Source organism: Cydia fagiglandana, chromosome 14 (assembly GCF_963556715.1).
Source record: "Cydia fagiglandana chromosome 14, ilCydFagi1.1, whole genome shotgun sequence".
Taxonomy (NCBI): Eukaryota; Metazoa; Arthropoda; class Insecta; order Lepidoptera; family Tortricidae; genus Cydia; species Cydia fagiglandana.
Window position 1 is genome coordinate 18,389,370 of NC_085945.1, and position 21,990 is coordinate 18,411,359.

General features: G+C 38.1%; 3 protein-coding genes and 1 long non-coding RNA gene across 5 annotated transcripts in view; 1 reads left to right on the forward strand and 3 right to left on the reverse strand.

Annotated features, from left to right (window-relative positions):
• Positions 1-2,308: 2,308 nt before the first annotated feature.
• On the reverse strand, positions 2,309-5,997 carry LOC134670574 (uncharacterized). Its single transcript, XR_010099093.1, has 3 exons — positions 4,193-5,997; positions 3,172-3,333; positions 2,309-2,592 (listed from the first exon to the last, which is right to left on the reverse strand). It is a non-coding gene; the product is annotated as an uncharacterized LOC134670574 (long non-coding RNA).
• Positions 5,998-6,310: 313 nt separating this feature from the next.
• On the reverse strand, positions 6,311-9,030 carry LOC134670856 (uncharacterized). The gene is made up of 3 exons (XM_063528673.1): positions 7,586-9,030; positions 7,275-7,436; positions 6,311-6,912 (listed from the first exon to the last, which is right to left on the reverse strand). The coding sequence occupies exons 1-3, from the start codon at positions 7,676-7,678 to the stop codon at positions 6,721-6,723; spliced, it is 447 nt and encodes a 148-aa protein (XP_063384743.1). The 5' UTR covers positions 7,679-9,030; the 3' UTR covers positions 6,311-6,720.
• Positions 9,031-9,140: 110 nt separating this feature from the next.
• LOC134670855 (uncharacterized) lies at positions 9,141-16,781 on the reverse strand. The gene is made up of 4 exons (XM_063528672.1): positions 16,698-16,781; positions 16,252-16,407; positions 10,263-10,424; positions 9,141-9,485 (listed from the first exon to the last, which is right to left on the reverse strand). The coding sequence occupies exons 1-4, from the start codon at positions 16,773-16,775 to the stop codon at positions 9,315-9,317; spliced, it is 567 nt and encodes a 188-aa protein (XP_063384742.1). The 5' UTR covers positions 16,776-16,781; the 3' UTR covers positions 9,141-9,314.
• Positions 16,782-18,043: 1,262 nt separating this feature from the next.
• LOC134670921 (uncharacterized) overlaps positions 18,044-21,990 on the forward strand; it is a 236,359-nt gene continuing 232,412 nt past the window's right edge. For both annotated transcript variants that reach the window (XM_063528755.1, XM_063528754.1), the window contains exons 1-4: positions 18,044-19,982; positions 20,062-20,136; positions 20,211-20,376; positions 20,453-21,780. In XM_063528755.1, coding sequence (XP_063384825.1) covers positions 19,287-19,982; positions 20,062-20,136; positions 20,211-20,376; positions 20,453-20,622 — 1,107 coding nt within the window. In that variant the 5' untranslated portion in view covers positions 18,044-19,286 and the 3' untranslated portion in view covers positions 20,623-21,780. The remainder of the gene's footprint in view (positions 19,983-20,061; positions 20,137-20,210; positions 20,377-20,452; positions 21,781-21,990) is intronic.

Below are 21,990 nucleotides of genomic sequence, written 5' to 3' on the forward strand. Positions count from 1 at the left end.
GTTCCATTTAATTCCGTAGCTGCGGTTAAATGCGTTATAAAAGCATCTTTTGACTCCTGTTTCGATGGACGCCATGCGGCTTTCTTAACGTTTCTCAATGGTTAAATGCGTTATAAAAGCATCTCTTGACTCCTGTTTCGATGGACGCCATGCGGCTTTCTTAACGTTTCTCAATGGTTAAATGCGTTATAAAAGCATATCTTGACTCTGTTTCGATGGACGCCATGCGGCTTTCTTAACGTTTCTCAATGGTTAAATCCGTTATAAAAGCATCTCTTGACTCCTGTTTCGATGGACGCCATGTGGCTTTCTTAACGTTTCTCAATGGTTAAATCCGTTATAAAAGCATCTCTTGACTCTGTTTCGATGGACGCCATGCGGCTTTCTTAACGTTTCTCAATGGTTAAATGCGTTATAAAGGCATATCTTGACTCCTGTTTCGATGGACGCCATGCGGCTTTCTTAACGTTTCTCAATGGTTAAATGCGTTATAAAAGCATCTCTTGACTCCTGTTTCGATGGACGCCATGCGGCTTTCTTAACGTTTCTCAATGGTAAAATCCGTTATAAATGCATCTCTTGACTCCTGTTTCGATGGACGCCATGTGGCTTTCTTAACGTTTCTCAATGGTTAAATCCGTTATAAAAGCATCTCTTGACTCTGTTTCGATGGACGCCATGCGGCTTTCTTAACGTTTCTCAATGGTTAAATGCGTTATAAAAGCATCTCTTGACTCTGTTTCGATGGACGCCATGCGGCTTTCTTAACGTTTCTCAATGGTTAAATGCGTTATAAAAGCATATCTTGACTCCTGTTTCGATGGACGCCATGCGGCTTTCTTAACGTTTCTCAATGGTTAAATGCGTTATAAAAGCATCTCTTGACTCCTGTTTCGATGGACGCCATGCGGCTTTCTTAACGTTTCTCAATGGTTAAATCCGTTATAAAAGCATCTCTTGACTCCTGTTTCGATGGACGCCATGTGGCTTTCTTAACGTTTCTCAATGGTTAAATCCGTTATAAAAGCATCTCTTGACTCTGTTTCGATGGACGCCATGCGGCTTTCTTAACGTTTCTCAATGGTTAAATGCGTTATAAAAGCATCTCTTGACTCTGTTTCGATGGACGCCATGCGGCTTTCTTAACGTTTCTCAATGGTTAAATGCGTTATAAAAGCATCTCTTGACTCCTGTTTCGATGGACGCCATGCGGCTTTCTTAACGTTTCTCAATGGTTAAATGCGTTATAAAAGCATATCTTGACTCCTGTTTCGATGGACGCCATGCGGCTTTCTTAACGTTTCTCAATGGGTTGCCTAGCAGGAGTGGCAGATACATGAACATATGTATTTACGATGCTTCTACTAAATTAGCATATGATTCTTAGTTCCCTGAAAATAATGGGTAAGTAAGTATAGACAGGTACTTACTTACATAGATGTAATTTATGACAATCCGACTAATTTATTAGCTTAAGTAGTTGGTAGTGCCCCTGCCTAAGCTGGAAGTCCCGGGTTCGAATCCTGGTATGGGCATTAATTTGTTCTGTTACTACCTAAAATAAGTACCTAGTTAAAATAATTTTGGGCCAAAATGATAAGTCATTTTTTTTATATTTTGCATTTTCTAGTATGTATATACTTTAGGCTTTATTTATATATTAAGGTTTCGATTGAACAGAAGATTAGCTCGAATTTTCCTTCGGGCTATTTCTAAAATTTAATAAAGCTATATAAGGATCTGTGTTACTCTTTACACTTTTTTAGTATGGATTTGACAATTTTGACAGAAGATTCCGCTAACCCGTTCGACTTTGGGTAGTCAGGAGACGAAGTACCTAATATGCTTAAATCCATATGCATCCGCGAATTCTTTAAACTCTTTACAAGAATACTGTGGACCATTGTCACTTACAATCTTTAAAGGGCAACCATGTCTAGCTATCATAGACTCAACATGATTGTTAATGGTCCTTGAAGACAAGTCATTTATTCGAATTCATCATCATCATCATCTCAGCCATAAGACGTCCACTGCTTAACATAGGCCTCCCCCTTGGACCTCCATTCGTACCGGTTGGAATTATTCGAATTACTTCAAAAAATTTACTATAATAATCTACAATAACCAGATAATATTGTTTATTGAATTCAGTCGTATCAGAGCCCGTTGAATTTTTGGTTTTCTAATCAAGGGTTGAAATACTGAGGAATTGAGGATCGACTTGACTTGAAAACAAAATAAATTGCATTTGAACTAAAGCATGATATGGAGAGAATATGGATATATTCTGAAAATAAATAGGTAGGTAATAAAACAAAACTTTATTCATTATGATTAAACTTGAAATAACAATGCATTGCAAAACTCAAAAGTCTTGGCGCGACGCTAAGAGATCAATATACACGCTTGTCACAAGTTTGGATATCAATTTAAGGATTCGTTAACAATGGTATCGGTGACCAGTCGTCCTTTGGCTCAAACCTGATAAAGAACTTCAAGCAAGTCAAGTTACGCCCATCCTTCACTAGAAACGCCTTGGCGAGACAGATTTTCCATGTCTAGAACGAAGTTCTTTACGTGGTATTCTCCCTGCAAACATAATATTAGCAAAAGTAAAAGACACATAAGGTGACGAGCCCTTAGGCATGTAGTGGCGCGGTCGGGCTGGATGGCAAGAAAACTATTGCTACAAATGATTTCCAGTAACAACAGTGGCAGATTTTTGAACATAAGAAAATTAAGCACGTTTTAATCTTCAAAGTTCCTTAAGACTATGCTGATATTTTGATTAATCTACTGATCCATGACTGATTTAAGTGATCTAGTTAAAAATCCAGGACGAAACTTTCTTGTATAGGCCATAATTTTAGTGTCAGTTACTTAAGGAATATTCCGTCGGGTGTAGGCAGCAGGCTGTCATCAGCTCATCAGTCGGCCTAGCCAAGGTTACAATCGCTATCGCTTCGACAACGAAAAGCATTATGTCTCTCTATCACTCTTCCATATTAGCGCGACAGTGACAGTTGCGTTTCGATCGCTACGGAGCGAAAGCGATTGGCATCTTGGCTACGCGGCCAGGATCCCTCTCTTAGCGTTATCTCTGGCGACAAGTTATACATTTCCAACCCTTATTTTTTAACTGCCCTATATAATTTCAATGTCACTTACTTTTGGAATGGGGAATTCACGCGGGTTAAGTCCAGCAAGTACGAGCCCTCTCTGCATGTTGTCCTTGCCGGCTACATATATGAACCTACGCGCACAATCGTACGCCATTGTCATGAAATGTTTGTATCCGCCGTCCATCAACTTGTATGAAATTATGCGGATCTAGAAAAGGACATATTTTTTTATAGCTATGATTATCTTCTCGGATAGCCATTTTATTCGCAGAGCAATTGTTACAACCATAGACAAATTTAAAATCTGGAACATTGGGTTTGTGGTAGCAGCTTTATTGTACATAACATAATAACCTCAAAAATGATATAGGGATATTTAAGAATAACGTTTTTTTTATTTTCCTGAGCTAGGCAGGCTAAGCATCTTAAGCTCGATGATTGTGTAATGTTTGTATTGTCTTCTCTTACCGATATAAATTTTAATAAGTTTAAAAAATAAAATAAAAAAAAATTGTGGAAAGGTAGATAGCATAGAGGGGAAACTATGTTATGTACAAGAGAAGACGTGGAGAGTATTTACAAATATATTTACAATATTATTTACATCAATTTACAAATTCCACTGTACAAGGGAGATAAGCAATAGAGTACTCTCTCCAGGCGGGTGTTATGCCTGGGGACCGAAGTCCACTGAGAGTTGTTCGGAAGTTTATATACATATATAGCAAGTGACATTTATAACTCCGTAAGCGCGTTGTAGGTCTCACATACTAATTGCGTTCTAGACGTAGTATCTTCTTAGCAGTTTGTGCATTCTAGGCTCCCTAACGCCATTTGTTAGATTATTATGGCACGACGTTGGCAGTGACAGCTAGAGGAGATGTCACAAATTCGTCGCTTTTACTCTTTCCCCTCTGCACTTCTTACGTCCACTGCTGAGAGTAAACGAAATCTTGTCATTAGCGGAGTACCAACGCGTCATTTAGCGAAGCTCCAGACATGTAAACGATTAATACTTAATATATTTCTTCTATAACTAAAGATCAAATTCATAAAAGCTTACTAACGCCGACCGAATCATCGAAATCCTCCAATGCCTTGCCATCGATATCGTACGCGTCGTGCGTGCGGTTGAGCTTGTATCGATGCACGTGCAACGTCCACAGCAACTTCGCGTCATTCTCGCATTGTTGCACGCTCAGCACCGACCACCTGCCTGTGCCCTTTAATCAAAGAACCACACAACACCAACTTAACCAACCAAAATAATAGTTAAGAAAGTTTTAACATAACTTTTAATTATAATTATAATTGTCATGAGGCGCAAAAAAGTTATTTTTTAGGTTCGGAAAATGTATGTTCAGTCCTATAAAAATCGCATACTCCCTCAATATATGACATGTTTTTGTATAAGTACCCAATCGTGTTCATGGCACCAATTGTTAAAAATATTTTGCCACTATTCGTTACTAACCAGCATCCTCTGCCCTGAAATCCCAAGAAACAGAAAACTACACGAAATTAATGATTTTTATGATAAGTAAAAAAATTTTCGATAGCGAAATTGAAACTGCAAATACGGCGACGCGATGTTTATTTATAACACTCTGATATCTGGCTCTTTGATCTTGTAGATTTTATCTACTTTTTCAAATAATTGATTGCTGTGTGTGTGGAGTGCTTTGTTGTAGTCCCGTTTTCCTCTAATACCAGAGTAGCTAACACGCTATTTTATAAGATTTCTGTTCCTATTTTCCTGTCTGTCACAAATGCCTATTTGAGCTAGCCAAGGCATCAACGTGTGGGTGATTTAATGCTTACGAAACAGCAAAGCCACATTTTTTGACTAAGGTCTAGAGTTTGTGAAGTTATTAGGGCTTGTAGAGTTAGAAGCTTGGCTCTACATAAGATCTGATAACTTTTTGACAGTGCGAGCCTAGTGCAAGAACAACCTCGGACACGGGTCGGCGGTGGAGCAACTCTAAATAACGTTGCAATGACGAACATCCAACCCCTGGTAGCGAACATTTTGGGCAAAGACATCTCATCGAGTATTTGGCTCTAAGAGTTCATAAAACTTTTTGTTATCACTTTTCAGAGCACTAGGTATACTTTCTCTTGAAGTGGTTTCGGTTATTCATGATGCAATCAGCAGGACAAGACCACGGGACCACAATGGGATAGTCTGACGGGTCTAAAGCACGCAAAACTCTTTATCTTTAAACTTAGCAAAAGGCAACTCCAAATCATAACAGGGGTGTTTATTGGCAATTACGGGGTTAAAAGAATTCTGGCCAAGATGGGAGAACATTCTGACAACACCGATTGTCGTATATATGTGAAAACACCTAATGTGTGAATGTCACGCCCTCGCCAGACAAAGAATGAAGGACTTTGGAGTAGGCTACGCTACCCATGAGCTCCATCATCCGGATCATGGAGATGGTGGGAAAAGTTCTTGACTCTTGAGTAGTTGACGGATCTTTCCTAGGTGGGAATTGCACAAAAGATCCCTATGGGTCGAAGTGATCCCCGGAAGGACCCCCGAAAATGATAAGATAAGGGCAAGACCACGTCTGTTGCGGTTCATCTCTTAATTAACTGCAATCGTTTTTTTTACATTTCAACATTGAATTCGTGGCGTCTAACACGAGGTCGTGCCGTAAATCGTACTAACAATACGATATCCTGCCGTAAATCAATCAATGCACATAGTAGATTTCCACGCCACGACATCGATGTGACGCGAGGGTCTCTATTGTTTCCCAAATACTCGTAGTTTTAAGTCATAATATATTGTTTGTCCGAATTTTCGTTAGTCATAATTGGTTTTTCTCAGAAACGCGTAACTTTTCAGGATTGCCATAAAACAAATCTAACCTAGGTTAGGCTAGGTTCTATAGAATAACCTAACGAAAATCCTGAAAAGTTAACGGTTTCAGTTTTATGACTAAATAATATGACCATCAATACATTATGACTTAAAACTTTATGGGAAACAAAGGGACCCCGTGACGCGACGATTACGTGCAATAACTCGCTGGAAACAGTGGAAACCATCGCGACCGCCGATTTCTGAGGGCCTAACGCGAATCACGTTCGACGTGTTGCCTTCCTGTCACACTTACGTGCAAATTTACAAGTGCGACAGAGAGGCAACACGTCGAACGTGGTTCGCGGTAGGCTTTCAGGTCGTAGACGAGTGTGGTGTTTCGGTGGCTCTGGGAGAATTTACCGAATCTTATGCTGGAACAGGTGATGCAGCAGGTGGTTAATGTGTCGCCAACATGAGCTTTATATTAAGTCATAATCATTTATTTATAACATTTTAAATATTATATGTCAAGTTATTAGGCAATAGGTATTCACTGAATACTTTTTATATAACATTCAAATTAATTAAATAATCAGTTTAAATAAAATATCAGGATAGGTACAATGCCAATTATTCAATTAAATTATTAAAGTACATGCTTACATTACATTATCATTGTATGTACTTATGTAAATCTATATTATCAATAAGGTATGCGTGTATGTGTCTTAGACTCTTAGTTGTCTTAAAGTAAATGATGTTTGGTTTGATAATTCCAATTTAAGGGTAGCCACTCTTTAACCATGTCAGCGGTGGCCAGTCATCCAATTGCTCAAACCGAAGCAAGAGCTTCAAGCACGCCACATCCTGTCCATCTTTCGTTAAAAATGCATCCGAAACAAAGTCACCGTAGACGCCCTGCTTAGACAGGTTCTCCATGTCTAAAACGAAGTTCCTCACTTCGTATTCTCCCTGCGAACATGGCAGTAATAAAATACTTACTCAAACAAAATAAAGTAACGTTAAACAGTTGACTAAGTTTCGTAAAATCTCGTGTCTGGATCGTCAATTTTCAGTCTCAGGTCACAAAGAATGGTTTTGTGCCATATAAGATTCTAAAGCTCCAATGATGCTACATGTTCCAAGGATGCACGGCAATCCAAAGATGTGGGTTCGAGTCCCACGTTAGCCAGAGTTGATCATCGTTGATTTTTTCATTGCGATTGACATCTGTATTTACAATTTATAGATGCTACATGTGTTAAAAATTGGGACGAGTTTTCGTTCCTACCATTCTTTTATTAACTGTTCTAAGTAACTTTAATGTCGCTTACTTTTGGGATGGGGAATTCAGGCGGGTCAACCCCAGCAAGTACGAGCGCTCGCCTCATGTTCTCTCTGGCGGCTACGTTGATGAACTTGCGCGCGCAGTGGTACGCCACGGTCATGAAAGGTTTACAACCGCCGTCCATCATCATACATGCATCTATGCGAATCTAGAAAAGAACGGAAAATGACATCCCTTTTTTTGAGACAAGGTTTAGTTTCGTATTTATTCCGCCCAAAATGAGCCAAGAATTTTGTCGATAATTAACAAAAAACGTATCTTTTCAATGTAAAAACAATATCATAAAGGCGCACTAACGCCGACCGAATCATCGAAATCTTCCAACGCCCGGCCGTCAACATCGTACGCGTCGTGCGTGCGGTTGAGCTTGTGTCGACGCACGTGCAACATCCAAGGATACTCCGCGTCCTTCTCGCACACCTGCACGCTCAGCACCGACCACTTGCCTGTGCCCTGGAACCAACTTAATATCTATCTAGTGTAGAAATAAGTTTAAACTGCATCAACTAAAAATTTAGTTAACAAAGTACGGTTATTGTAATCACCATTAGGTGCAAAAGCGTTACTCTTTCGAAAAGGCGCCAAAGCATGGATAACAATAGGTACCTATATTTAAATATGCAGAAATACAGATGTGCAAGCTGTTGACAATATCCTAAAAGTTAAAATATTATCAAAAATTTGTATAAAATTTATGTTTTGCAATGTGAAACCAAATGAATCCTGGTCGCGGCACCAATTGTAATTTATTTATTACAGACAATAAAAAATAAGTGAATAGTGACGACTAATGACCATATTCTTATAATAGATTCATATTTTGTTGACTAGTATCATACCAGCATCCTCTGTCCTGATATACCAAATATCAGAATACAACAGGAAATAATGGCTTTTGTGGCGAGATGTAAAAACATTTTCATTAGCTAGGTACAGTGAAACTGCGAATAAAGCCTCGTGATATTTATTTATAACGTTACATACTATTCTTGTATCTCGCATTTTATTTGCATGTCGATTTTATCAATGTTTTCAAATTATTGATCGCAATTGTTGTAATCGCATTGTCTACTAATACAAGCACACTGTTTTTTAGGGTTCCCTACTTATAAGTGAAAATAAAACCATCTCTCTGCCTGACACAGCGGCAGTGATAGATTGTACTAAAGTTTAGACGTTTAATTCAATATTTTTGTTTATTTGTTACGTCGATGAGGGCTTACTAGATGGTGTGTGGTATTCAGCAGGTTTTTAATACTTTCGTCGTCCACACAAGTCAGTCCTGACTGCGAAACGGGTGGAGCCGAGAAAGAAGCTTTTATTTTCATATATTTTTATGCTTCATGAAAATCTTTCATGCCAAACATTTACGTGTAGAAATAAAATCCTGATACATATATGTACCTATACCGCTTGCTGCATCGACCACATATAACTGAGCAGCGTTCAGCTTTCAGTCAATGAAAACAATTTATAAGAATGGCAACTACAACAGCATTACTGTTGCAACGTTACTGCTGCAGCGATAAGTGTCACTAACAATTTCCTTTTGCATTTTGTGTTACTGCTGCCCCGATTGAAACGATCATTCAATAACTCATTCCGTCAATGAAGTCATATAAATCCAAATGTAAAATATTTTTACGTATGTAAAATACACTTTTATGTAAAATATTTACTTCATTATTTCAATTAGTTTTTAACAAAACGAAACGAAATGACAGAACAGTCAGTTGTTAATCGTAATTCGCCTTAAAGTTCATGGTTTTTCCACATTGTGTACAGAAGCTGCTTGCTTAACATTAAACTTCAATTCTTTCAAATACAAGTGGGGTTGATGGAAACACGTAGGTACAGCTCAAATAAATCAAGCGTTTAATAAAAATACAAAGTATATAGGTAAACTTAAACTTGTCACTGACGCGTATTATAGAAGTCGCATGCCAGTCGCCAACTATAAGGTATAAAGTAGTAAGAGCCTTGTTGTAAAATTTAAATTATAACTAACAAATGAACCATTCGATAATCATTCCGGCGGTGACGCGTCTTCGAGCGGCTCGAACCTGATGGCAACCTTCAAGCACGCCACATCCTGCTCCTCCTTAAATAAGCTGACCTCTGAACTGAAGTTGCCGTATAGACTGTAGTCATTCAGGTGGCTTAAGTCCAACACGAAGTTCTCCGCGTGGTACTCTCCCTGCAAATTTGAAATTTTCGCACATTGATTTTCATATAAAAATATTAAATTACCAATACAATACCTATTCTTTATTCGTCAATAAAATAAAATACACACGAAACAACATAAAAAAACTAATGAACAGTAAATTATTACTGTTCATTAGTTTTTATGTTGTTTATAATGTAAAAGGAAAGAATTATAATTAATTCTTTCCTTTTACATTATAAATTAGTAAAAAATTCACACATTCACATTCACAATAATAGGCAATTTTATCGCTAAAAAGGGATCTGTAAGTATTGGTTACTTTAACTTTACATAATAAACAAAGCATTTATCAGCATCTCCGATTTTTATGCATTGTGAAATTAAATAATTTTAGTAGTTTGGATTTATTCAATTACACAAACGGGTCTACCGCGATATAATTTCATTGTTTTTACCTTTAATTCCGACGTTTCAGCTGAGTTGCACCAGCTGTGGTCACGGAAAGACTGACGTCCCAACAAATGTCAACGGAGATATTAATAAAACAACACTAAACTACCCGAAATTAGTTTATAAAAATGTTCGTGTAATGTTTGTGTAATTGAATATGTGTACAAAACGCGAGAGTTTAAAGTAGTTTGGATTTGTTATTATTTTTATGATTTAAGCTTTTTTGGGTTGTTTTTTAACCAAGTCAGTAATTTCAAGATTTTGAAGTCTCCTAAAATCGATGTAAAATCTGTGAAAGAGTTCTCGAAGACCTATTTGTAAAGTAAATGTGTTGATATTGATCATATAACTTACTTGTGGTATGGGGAAGTCAGGCGGATCTATGCCGAAGGCCTCCAGTGCTCTCCATACGTTATCTCTCGCAGCAAAATATATTAGTATACGCGCGCAGCCATGATTCAAGGTCTGGAAATTTTCGCATACCCCGTCCATCATCATGCATGTACTTATGCGTATCTAAAAAATGCAAATAAATATTATAGGTCTCACTGCTGGAAACAGGCCCTTGTAACATAAACCGGCTTGGGTAATTTCCTTGTTTATTAAATAAGCCTGTGAGAATGTGTTGGGTGGAGAGGCGGATGAAAGAAATATATATTTTAAGTAAACGTTTGTTTTATTTTACTAATATTAAATCAACACAAGATCATACATTTTTCAGTTATATATCAGAATTGACAGATAGCTAAGTGACACACAATTTATCCTTTATAGTGGTGATGTGCCAGTATCTTCTTCGATCTCCAACACTCCTCCTCACGACGCCACTACTGCAGCACACCCAGTTTGCCTCTAAGCATAGCGAGTCTGGGCCCTGGTAGTGCCTTTGTTAAAAGGTCAGCCTCCATCTCTTCCGTACACTTGTACGCGATCTTGAGTACACCTTGTTTTACACAATCTCTGATGTAATGTACTTTCAGATCGATATGCTTTGATTTGGAGGATACTATTGGGTTGTGTCCCAATTTTATGGCGGCTTGATTGTCGCTCCAAATCGTTATCTGTCCAAAAACAATGCCCAAATCTCTAAACAGCGATCTTAGGTGAACTGCTTCCTTCGCAGCCTCTGTGAGAGCTGTGTACTCTGATTCTGCCGTCGAAAGGGCCACACTTCTTTGTTTCTTAGATGCCCAACTGATTGCTGCCCCGGCGTATTTGAAAGTATAACCAGAGCAGGACTTTCTGTCCAATTTGCAAGCGCCCCAGTCAGCATCTGCCATGCCATCTAATGGCTTTTGTGACTTAGAGTAAGTTAGGCCGACGTCAGTCGTACCTTTTAAGTATCGTAGTACTCGCTTGGCTGATTTAAAGTGCTCCGGTCCAAAACAATCGTTGAATCTTGATAGGTAATTAACTGCATACGTTACGTCGGGTCGGGTAGCGACGGAGAGATACATTAATGTTCCTATTAGGTTTCTATACGGTATGTTATCCTCTCCTCCTTTCCTGTTAGGCTCCAGATTTAAGTTGATTTCCATCGGAGTAGTCGCGGTTTTGCAATCCTCCATCTTAAATTTCTTTAATGTTTCTTCAATAAATTTCTTTTGGGTTAATTTTATTTTATTTTCTTTATATTCCATATCAATTCCGATTAGACGTTTTGGTTGTCCTAAATCTTTCATTTCGAATTGTTGGTTTAACTTTTTCTTAATTTCGGCCAGTATTTTCGGGCAAGAGTAAGCAATAAGAAGGTCGTCTACATATATGGCAATAATTGTCTTTTCTCCTCCTTTGACTAATATGTAGACACAAGGATCAGCTTTGGACGCTTTAAATCCTATTTTCTTTAGTTCGGTATCTAATCTTGTATACCATTGCCTTCCTGCTTGTTTTAATCCATAGAGGGCCTTTTTGAGGTGACATACTTTTTCTTGTTCGATACTTTTTATATCCTCTAGCATGTTCTTTGCCTTATCATACAAAGTAAAATCATCTTCGTCACATGCCTCTACCATAATTTCGGCTACGTATTGCTCGGTATACTCTGGAAACTTCATAAATATATTTTCTACCAGGTCGCCATTCAGGTATGCCGTCGTGACATCCATTTGGTTAAGTTTTAAGTCCTCTTCGACTGCTAGTCCAATTACAGATCGAATGGTACTTAATTTGGCAACTGGTGCAAAAGTTTCATTGAAATCGATTCCAGGTCTTTGTCCAAATCCGCGCGCAACAAGTCTGGCCTTCTTTATCTCTCCTTTTTCGGGAGTCCATTTGTTCCTCAAAACCATTTTGTGGTCAATAATTTTCATGTCATTCTCTTTCTTGACAATTTTCCATGTTCCATTCTTTATATGAGCTTTTATTTCAGCTTTGATAGCGTCATGCCACTCTTCGTTTTTGAGATCTTTTTCGCATATAAATGAGAGTTCATCCATGTCTTCATCTAATGGCTCTTGATTTTCATCCGAAGTTGAAGGTTGGTCAATCAGTTCATAATCTTTGTGCCATATTGGAGTTTTACGCTCTCTACGAGGTCTTGGCTCCTCGTTTGTAGTACTGTTGATGTTTATTTCATCATTTTCAGGTTCTGCAAATTCATCATCTTCAGGTTCTGCAGGTTCTTCGTTGGCTTCAAATTCACCATCTTCAGGTTCTGGTTCAGGAGGTGCGACTACAGTTTCATGGGTAGGGTTTGAAGAGAATTCAACTTCTACTACAGGTGAGTTTTTCTTCTTCTTTCTTTGTTTTTCCTTCCTCTTTCTTTCTGTATTTTTATTAACCTTGATTTCTGTTTCAGCTCTCACACGTTCCTGTTGTTCCTGTTTTTCAAAGAATTCATCGTAGTTTTCTTCGGTACGATCTACATCCTCTTTATAATACATTTTGTCAATGAACTTCACGTCTCTGCTTATTACAATACCTTGTTTTTCAGGAATGTAAATGCGATAACCTTTTGCTAGCTGTGCATAGCCCATGAAGACTCCTTCTGTACATTTTGGTGTAAATTTACCTTTTCTGTGTTTGTTTAGGACAAAAGCTTTACATCCAAATATACGCAGGTGATTTCCAGATGGAGTACGGCCGGTCCACTTTTCATATGGTGTACAACCTTTCAGGGCTTTAGCTGGGCTTCGGTTGATGAGATAGTTCGCTGTGTATACTGCTTCGGCCCACAGTTTTTGAGGTATATTTCCTTCGATCATCAAACACCGTGCTCTGTCAAGAAGAGATCTATTTTTGCGTTCGCTTTGGCCATCCTGTTGAGGCGTGTACGGTGCTGTGAGCCTTCTCTTGATTCCATGTTCTTTTAGAAACTTATCGAATTCTCTATTGCAGTATTCCGTTCCATTGTCCGATTAGACTCTTTATCGGTTTATTATGAAACTTTTCGACTTTGCTTTTGTATTCCTTAAACTTCTCGAATACTTCGCTTTTGTTCGATATGAAGTAGATGCAACAATATTTAGTGTAGTCGTCCAGGAATGTTAGGAAATATTTCGATCCGGCTAGTGTTTCAGTGTTGACGGGCCCGCAGACGTCACTATGCACAATTTCCAGCGCTTGTGTAGATTGTGGTCCGTCTAAGGATGAAAATGGCAGTCTGGCCATCTTCCCTTTGATGCATACTTCGCAGTCCGGTAAATATCCTCCTCGTAATTCGAGTCCTCTAATCAATTTCTTGTTTGCAGCTAACTTCAAGTCATTTTCATTAAGATGTCCAAGTTTTCGATGCTAAATTTCAATGTTGCTGACTGTCTTTGCTATATTTGCTTTTTCTCCCTTTGTGTAGTACAGGCCGTTTTCTTTCGTGGCAGTTAGAGTTACTTTACCTCTTTGGTCTTTAACGTATGCCTTATCTTTTGTGAACAGTACTGTGTTTCCTTTATCAGTAATCTTTGCGACTGACATTAAGTTTGATGCCAAGGTAGGTACGTACAATGCATCATGGAGGTTAATTGTTTCGTTTTGGATGTTTATACGTACTTTGCCTTTTCCTTCAACTTTAGCGGTGTGATTTTCAGACGCTAGCCGTAAAGTTCCAGTTTCGGAGTTCATGTTCTCAAAATTATCTTCCTGTGCACACATATGGGACGTGCAGCCGCTGTCCAGACACCAGGTATCTGCAGAGGTGATGGACAGGCAAGTAGGCGTTATGCTGAAGTTTTTCTCATCCTTTTTGTGGAAAGTTTGATTTTGTTGATGTTTATTCTTCTTACTCCAGCATTCTTCGGTATTATGCCCCTTTTTCTTGCATTTCTGACAGTATTTAGGCCTTTTCTTGGAATAGAATGCACCTTCTCTTCTCTCTTTTTGCGCATCTTGGTTTTGTCTAGCTTCGCTTTCTTCTATAATTTTAATTTTCAGCTCTTCAGGCTTTGGTAGGGTATCTCTCGATTCTACCGCTATTCTGAAGTTTTCGAATGAGGCGGGTAAGCTGTATAGCATCATTATACTTAGTAGATCAGTATTTAAAGTTATACCCATGTCTGCTAATTTATCGACGGTGTCCATGAAGTCGTTAAGGTGTTCGCGGACGTCACCGTTGTCATGTTTTTTCAGTATGAGATGCTTCAGCAACGTTGCTTTTCTTGCGGGACCAGTACTTTGGTAAATGCTTTTTAGTTTTTTCCAAAGCTCGGACGAAGTTTTGCAACCTTTTATTTGCTTCAACTCTGAAGGCGAGATGAGAAGTAATAATTCTGACCTTGCTAGTAGATCTTTGTGTATAAATTCTTTCTTTTCCGTCTCGTTGCTAGTTGCAGCCGGCTCGGGTATCTCTCCGCTTGCGTATCCCCACAGGCCATTTTTGATCAGCACTGCTTGCGCTTGGAGACACCACGTATCGTAATTTTCTTTCGTTAGGGGTTCGATCCGATGGTACGACGACGAAGCGGTTGCTGCCGACGTGTTCATTTTTGGACGAAGTTTTATTTTCACCGACTACATTTAACTAGCCAACCACGCTATGCTACCACTTGTTGGGTGGAGAGGCGGATGAAAGAAATATATATTTTAAGTAAACGTTTGTTTTATTTTACTAATATTAAATCAACACAAGATCATACATTTTTCAGTTATATATCAGAATTGACAGATAGCTAAGTGACACACAATTTAACCTTTGTAGTGGTGATGTGCCAGTATCTTCTTCGATCTCCAACAGAATGACATAATCTTTTGAATTTCTTAACAATTTTTCTCCAGATGGAAAATTTATGGTACAGTCGGTGCTCTAACATAAGTATCCACTTTTCTACACAGTATAGTGACATTTGTATAGGTACTTCAGTTGAGGCACTTGCTGTACTTACATAAAACAATGAGTTCTGAAGATTCCTTCGGCATTTGAAACAAAAAGAAGGGAAAATTCTTACTGGCGTTTTTTTTTCATATTTTATTGATAAAGCTAATTACATGTTCCTCGGATGAAGGCCGACACTCCAATACTAACTAATACGCAGAGATGTGAAAAATACTTTATAAAAAGTATTTAAATACAAAATACAAATACTTCCTTGATATACTATTTCAAATGCAAAATACAAACTAGTTTTTGAATTTGTATTTAAATACAAAATACGAAATAGGTATTTTCAAAATACTTTTTAAAAATACAAATATTTGCGATAAAAGGTACTCTGAGTAGTGAATACCTAGTCTGAATTAAAAAGTATTACTCGGAATTTCCGAGTTGAAAAGACTCTCTTTATTCTTTGAAATCAATCCTCTGTCTAAAGTGCAAATTTCTAGTTGTTGGCTCATATTAACCGGTAGGATGTGTGGATGATGGTTTTTAACGGCCAACTTTTAAAGCATTAATTTGTAATGTTTTACAGCTAGTATAATAATGCCTTTCGTTAGTGTGATGAAAACGTCTCGTTTGTGTTTCACCAGGGCAGAAAAGTTTGTTCTCCTCTCGTGCCTTGAAACCCTCGCAACACTCAAGATTCCACTTTTTTAACTACTCGCTACGCTTGTGGTCATGTGCGACGTTACTAAACAGATTCAACAGTTCCGTGTTAAAAGAATGAGAGTGTTGCCAGGATTATAACATCAGAAGAGATTGTAACTCCTACCTACATTACCTACCTACTATAAAGTATTTTGTATTTTGAAAATAGAAAATAGGTCCCAAAAACTATTTGAAATAAAATACAAAATAGTTTTCTTCAAAAGGTATTTAAATACAAAATAGCATTTTGTATTTGCATTTTAAATACAAGTATTTCAAATAAGTCACATCTCTGCTAATACGCGACGTAAGCGCCGATCACCGTAAGGAACATTTGCCCGTGGAACGTCGCCAATAAGCATACTAAAAGCAAAAAAAAAGACTTACTCCGACTGAATCGTCGAAATCGGCTAATGTGTGGACATCAGCGTCATAAGCGTCGTATGTGCGGTTGAGCTCGTGTCGGCGCACGCGCATCATCCACGGCATCTCTGCGTCATTCGCACACGGCTGCACGTCCGACACTGACCATCTGCCTATGCCCTGGAATCAGGCTTTGCCTAATAAATGTCCTAACGCGCAAAATATCTTTTCGGAAAAATACAGTTTACTAGAGTCAAGCTAACTCTGCGAGTCTGCGTAGACTTTGCAGTTACAGCGTATGTATGTAATATACTATGTATGTGCCAACATTAACGTCAAAATGTCACACTGCAAAATAACTTAGACTGGTAGAAGTCAGTATACGATTCTGTATATAGTATCCTGGGCATGGCACCAATTGTTACAAGATTTTATAAAAAATATGTCTGAAATGAACCAGTTATACTTACCATCATCCTCTTTCCTGACACACGAAGTGTCAGAAAACTACATAAAATAATGCCTATTAAGCCGAGAGGTAAAAGCATTTTCGATAACAACATTGAAACTGAGAATAAAGCTTTGTGGTGTTTATTTATAACGTTATTATTCGTACTTTCCATGTAGATTTTATCTATTTTTCAAATGATTGTTTGCTATGGTTGCAGTCGCATTGTCCACTAATACCTACTATATTACCTAGCACGTTATACTGAAGGGCTTGATACTTATCAAGTTTGTCACGCAACTTTCGATGGTGAATCGGCATCGCCTCAACTCAACCTCTCGACTCTACCAATGATGGTATTAAACGGGGGTTACTCACCTTTTTTTTCTCCTTTTTCCATCGCCGACGGCGAAAGGTTTAGATCTATTTTTTATTTTATTTCTAACAGTTCGTTTTTTTAGCATTAGAAGGAACTTGCAAGAAGGTAAGCGATCTTGACATGTCTTTAAATTGAAAAACGCTTTTATAAAATAAAAAACTATTACTTATGAAAGCAGAAGAATATAAATGATCGTATTAGATTCATAATTGTTACATACATATTTGCCGTAACTTATTTTTAAAATGTGTTTTTCAATTAAAAGACACATCAAGATTGTTTACCTTATTTCTAATGCTAAAATAACGAACTATACATTAGGTGTACTAAAAGCTGTAATTCATTAAAATTACTTTTAGTTAAATAAATTAAAACTACTCACCTACATATCACAAGTGCCCCAGGTCTTTCCTATGCATAATGCTCTACGTACGATATAGGTACCTAACGTAGCGATTTCAGACTGATGTGCCCATAAATCGAACGTTCACTAGAAGTATCTCCATCTCCACACGTTTCCGATTATTTTTCGAGACCAGCATATTTGCGGCGCTGTAGGGCTTCAGCCGCTGCGCCTCAAGCCTTTTTATTTGCAATTGACTAACGGACACGAGTGCCAGCCAGCCAGATATTTAGTAAAAATCAGCGATATAAAATTATATTTGATTCCAACTTTAGTGTAAAAGTGCTTACTTAGTTAAGCTAGCGTAATAATTAAAGTCACGAGAGGTTTCATACCATTCATTGCTGAAAAGGTCTTTTATAACATGCATACTTCAATATGATATAGGTAAGTGGTAAGCCAGGCGACGCACAGAGCTCGACGTTAAGCGTGACGAGCTAAAGGCAGGCCACCTGTGGCCATCACGTACAATTATATCGGAGGGGTGCTGACCTGCAGCGAATGTGGCCGCACATTTGCTGCAAAGATTGGCTACGTCAGTCACCTGAGAGCACACCAGCGACGCTCTCAGCTGAGCTGTAGCATAGCAGTCGCTGTAGCCGAAAACGGCTAGGAGGAGATGATGATGATGATGATGATGAAGTGGACTTTATTTGAGAATATTCAATAACAATTTCAGAAAATTTTTGGTGAGACCACATGAAAGCCTGTAACCACGCTCCCGCTTCTACCTTTGACACCGACCGGAGTCTTGCCAAATCCACACCCGTAGCAGCACTCAAGAGACGGGCAAATGTGTTTCTGGCACCCGTATCATCCCAGGCTGTCTGCACTTGCGGAGCCTCAGGCATAAGGTGACAGTCTATTTCCAACGACAGCTGTATTACTGTTCATTTTACTATGGAAATTGACAATAACAGCGACGCGTTCAGTACTAGTACAGCTGCGGTTAGAAATGGAATGATACCAATAGTCGCAGTTGGTTAACGAACTGACCATAATGCCAACGCATCGCTAACAAAGGTATCAAAATTGTAGGTATTTGCGTTTTCTTTGAGAGATAAGTATCTGTTCGTAAGAAATAGTATATAATCTGTGGTAGTGTGGTCGATTGTCACTTAGCTATAGTTCGTTTTTTTTTAGCATTAGAAAGAACTTGCAAGAAGGTAAGCGATCTTCACATGTCTTTTAATTAAAAAACGCTTTTTAAAAATCAAAAACTATTACATATGAAAGCAGAAGAATATAAATGATCGTATTAGATTCATAATTGTTACATATTAGCCGTAACTTAAAAAAAAATGTGTTTTTCAATTAAAAGACACACCAAGATTGTTTACCTTACTTCTAATGTTAAAAAAACGAACTATAAGTTCTGGTGTGGTAGTGGCTTTTGTTGTCTTTTACAATGCATATTATGCTCAGAAAGTGATACTTTATGGTCTATATGTGGGCCAACAATGGCATAGCAAGTGCCACTTTTCCGTTCGTGTGCGGGAAAGTAGTTTTTTAATTTACCAAATACCTAATAGTTTCGTTCATTACAGAATCAACACCAGCATTTTCGACAATGAAGTGCCAGCACTATATATTTTATTTAAAGAATACCTACAATGATAAAGCGATTTCCACCAATTTCCATTCCTTAGCTTGTGTTAATTGATTAAAAATACCTACACGTGGTGCATATTCACGATGCCACAGTCACTTAATTTGATTAAAGTAGGTAGCACTTATAATATTATTATTTTTGGAATCATGTTATACCTCAAGCGATATTAACAAACATAAACTCCCTGCGAGCGGACTAAGAGTATAAAGTATTAGAAATGAATATCGGACTGAAGCCAATTGACATATTTATTTTAACAGAAAACATTTTTGGTCTGTACAAAAATATAAGCACGTTTAGCAAGCTAAGAAAAACCATTGCAATCACCATAATTTTTATTGAATTATCTTTGTGTTTATACGTTATTTATACTATTGATTTCAACAATTTTAAAAACGTATTTTTGACTTTCTTCTTTCAGTTAAATTCTATTGTATCTATTTCGGTGTCCTGTTACTATTCAAAAGCGTATATGAAATTTATCAATTGCCTAAATTCCAACGATATACTTGTTGATTTTTTACATGACAAGATATATTTCAAACGCTTGGCTTCACATTTTAAACTTGGCCTCAAGCGCATCTGCGGATATATATTTCTTTATATTGTGACGATAATAATTTCTGAAATTTACGATGTACACATTGTAGTCCGCAAAGGGGAACAAAGAGTTGTCCTTTTTGGCAGAGCACTAAGTGTGCTTCGTTTACATGTAGAATACAATTTTATATGCTTTACATTCCATACTATATCTGAACAACTGCAATGCATAACGAGATCTGTTGTTGGAAGAAATTTATATCATTGTGAAGATGGCGACGTAACACATACAATAAATATAGAGAAATGGCGCCAAAATTACATAAATGTCAAAAAATGCACTATCTTCTTAAATGAAATAATTGGCATACAGGTATATATAACTACAGTTTTACTGTTAATTTTGATATTTTAAGAATGTTGTTTGTTTTAATGTGATTTTATTGTTTCAGTTGGCTTCATCGTTTTGTATCGTTGCAATGCGCTTTATTACCACAAGCTACAGTGCAGTAGTTTATGGGCTCAAAGTAGGTCTCTACCACTAAATTATATTAGAAATTAACATAAATATTATTTTCTAATAGCCCTTTCTTCTTTCAAGGGCTACCTCAATGTTGGAATGTTGCTGTATTACGGTGGGGTGTGCATTTCCATGTGGATAATATATGCAACCGTACAGGCAGCGCAGAGTGTACAAAACAGCGTCAGCGCTCTGACGCGTTGCTTCAAACTGCTTTTCGTACTAGAACAAGCGAATGAACATGCAGGTTAGATTAACAGTTGTAGTTTCGTCTCTTAACATACATTATAAAATTCACAAAATAAATGTTTTAATCTTTTCAGATGAAAATAAGTTAAAGATAGTAAAACAGCTTTTGCAAATAGTTACAACGCGACCAATAAAAGTAAAAACCTTTGGTGGTATTGACGTCAACATGACGCTGATTCCCGCGTGCCTCAGCATCGTCGCGATCTACACTATCATCGCTCTCCAGTTCAACAAAATCGTGTAACGCGCCGCTCTCCGATTTAATAATGTGGTATAACGTAGTGACCTAAAATGTGGAATGCCACACAGCCAATAAAAAGAGTTCAAATAGGTACACAACAAAAAAAAACTATTGCCATAAAATGGAAACTATTTCTTCTAATTTTGATCTAATAAAAAAGTGGAAGTAGATTTAAAATGGTACTGCTTAAAACTTTCGGTCACTGAAATCCATACTAATCCTGTCTGCTTGTCTGTTACCTCTTCACGCTTAGCCGCTAAACCGATTTAGTTGAAATTTGGTATAGAGATGGTTTGAGTCCCGGGGAAGGACATAGGATAGTTTTTATGTCGGGAATCATCCCTAAAGAGAGTGAAAAGGGGGGGAGAGTCTCGTATTGAGAGAGTTAATGAATTGCCTGATCTCTGATTGAAACTTATGCCCAAATTGAATGATTGCTATTACACTTTCTTCAGGCGCTGTACTTACACTAGCTGCTGTTACTGATTCCACGCAGACGAAGTCGCGGACAAAAGCTAGTATATTATATTTAGGTATTTAATCGTTTTCTCGAATTTAACAACGTTGTGTAATGCAAGGTGTCTCGAAGAGTGTCACGAAGAGCGATCGGCGACGCTACGCTCTTCCAGTCAACAATTCGGCATTGTCGTGTGAAACGTCGTGAGCCTACCCATGAATTTTTTTTTATTATTTTTAAATTTCAACGTAGCCCTTTCAAATTTATGCACTTTTCCCATCTTCTTGAAACCCTCCAAAAATATGACTTCGGAAACTCTGCAAAATACTCATCCGTGGCCTCTATGACCTCTTCATTTGACATGAAGCGTTTGCCTCCGAGCCAAGATTCCATGTTTGGGAATTGGGAACAGAAAGAAATCGCAAGGAGCCAAATCCGGGGAATAAGGAGCGTGAGGCAGTATTTTGTAACCCAATTGATCTAGTTTGGCCTTGACGATGCGAGATGAATGAGCCGGAGCTTATCCTGGTGAAACAGCATTTTTTTTTAATTCTTCAACAAATCGAGACAACAATTCAGAGTAATATTGCCCAGTGATCGTTCTTCCCTTCGCTAAATAGTCTGTGGATAATTCGTTGCGAATCTAAACAAACGGTGTCGCCATCACCTTCCCGGCCGACGGAACCGTTTTTGCTGTTTTAGCAGTGGCGTAACTAGGGGGGGGTTGGAGGGGGCACGTGCCCCGGGCGCCGTCCAAGGGGGGGCGCCAAAATGGGCAAAAGACTACCTCCCCGCCTTGCCAAAAGGCAGCAGGGATACTTTCGTCAATCGAACCACCACTGTGATGTGTGAATTGCGGATGGTAATCTGGCCCACAACTCAAAAGAGAAAGCCGATCTTTTAGGTACTCTTTT

Bases quoted from the DNA above. Each gene is read 5' to 3' on its own strand.
- LOC134670855 (XM_063528672.1), bottom strand. From the start codon at position 16,775: ATGCTTTTACCTCTCGGCTTAATAGGCATTATTTTATGTAGTTTTCTG. The intron at 16,408-16,697 runs GTAAGTATAACT...GCCTGATTCCAG, and splicing joins TGTCAGGAAAGAGGATGATG to GGCATAGGCAGATGGTCAGT. The intron at 10,425-16,251 runs GTAAGTCTTTTT...TGCATTTTTTAG, and splicing joins ATTTCGACGATTCAGTCGGA to ATACGCATAAGTACATGCAT.
- LOC134670856 (XM_063528673.1), bottom strand. From the start codon at position 7,678: ATGTTGCACGTGCGTCGACACAAGCTCAACCGCACGCACGACGCGTAC. The intron at 7,437-7,585 runs GTTAGTGCGCCT...GTTCTTTTCTAG, and splicing joins ATTTCGATGATTCGGTCGGC to ATTCGCATAGATGCATGTAT. The intron at 6,913-7,274 runs GTAAGCGACATT...CCATGTTCGCAG, and splicing joins CTGAATTCCCCATCCCAAAA to GGAGAATACGAAGTGAGGAA.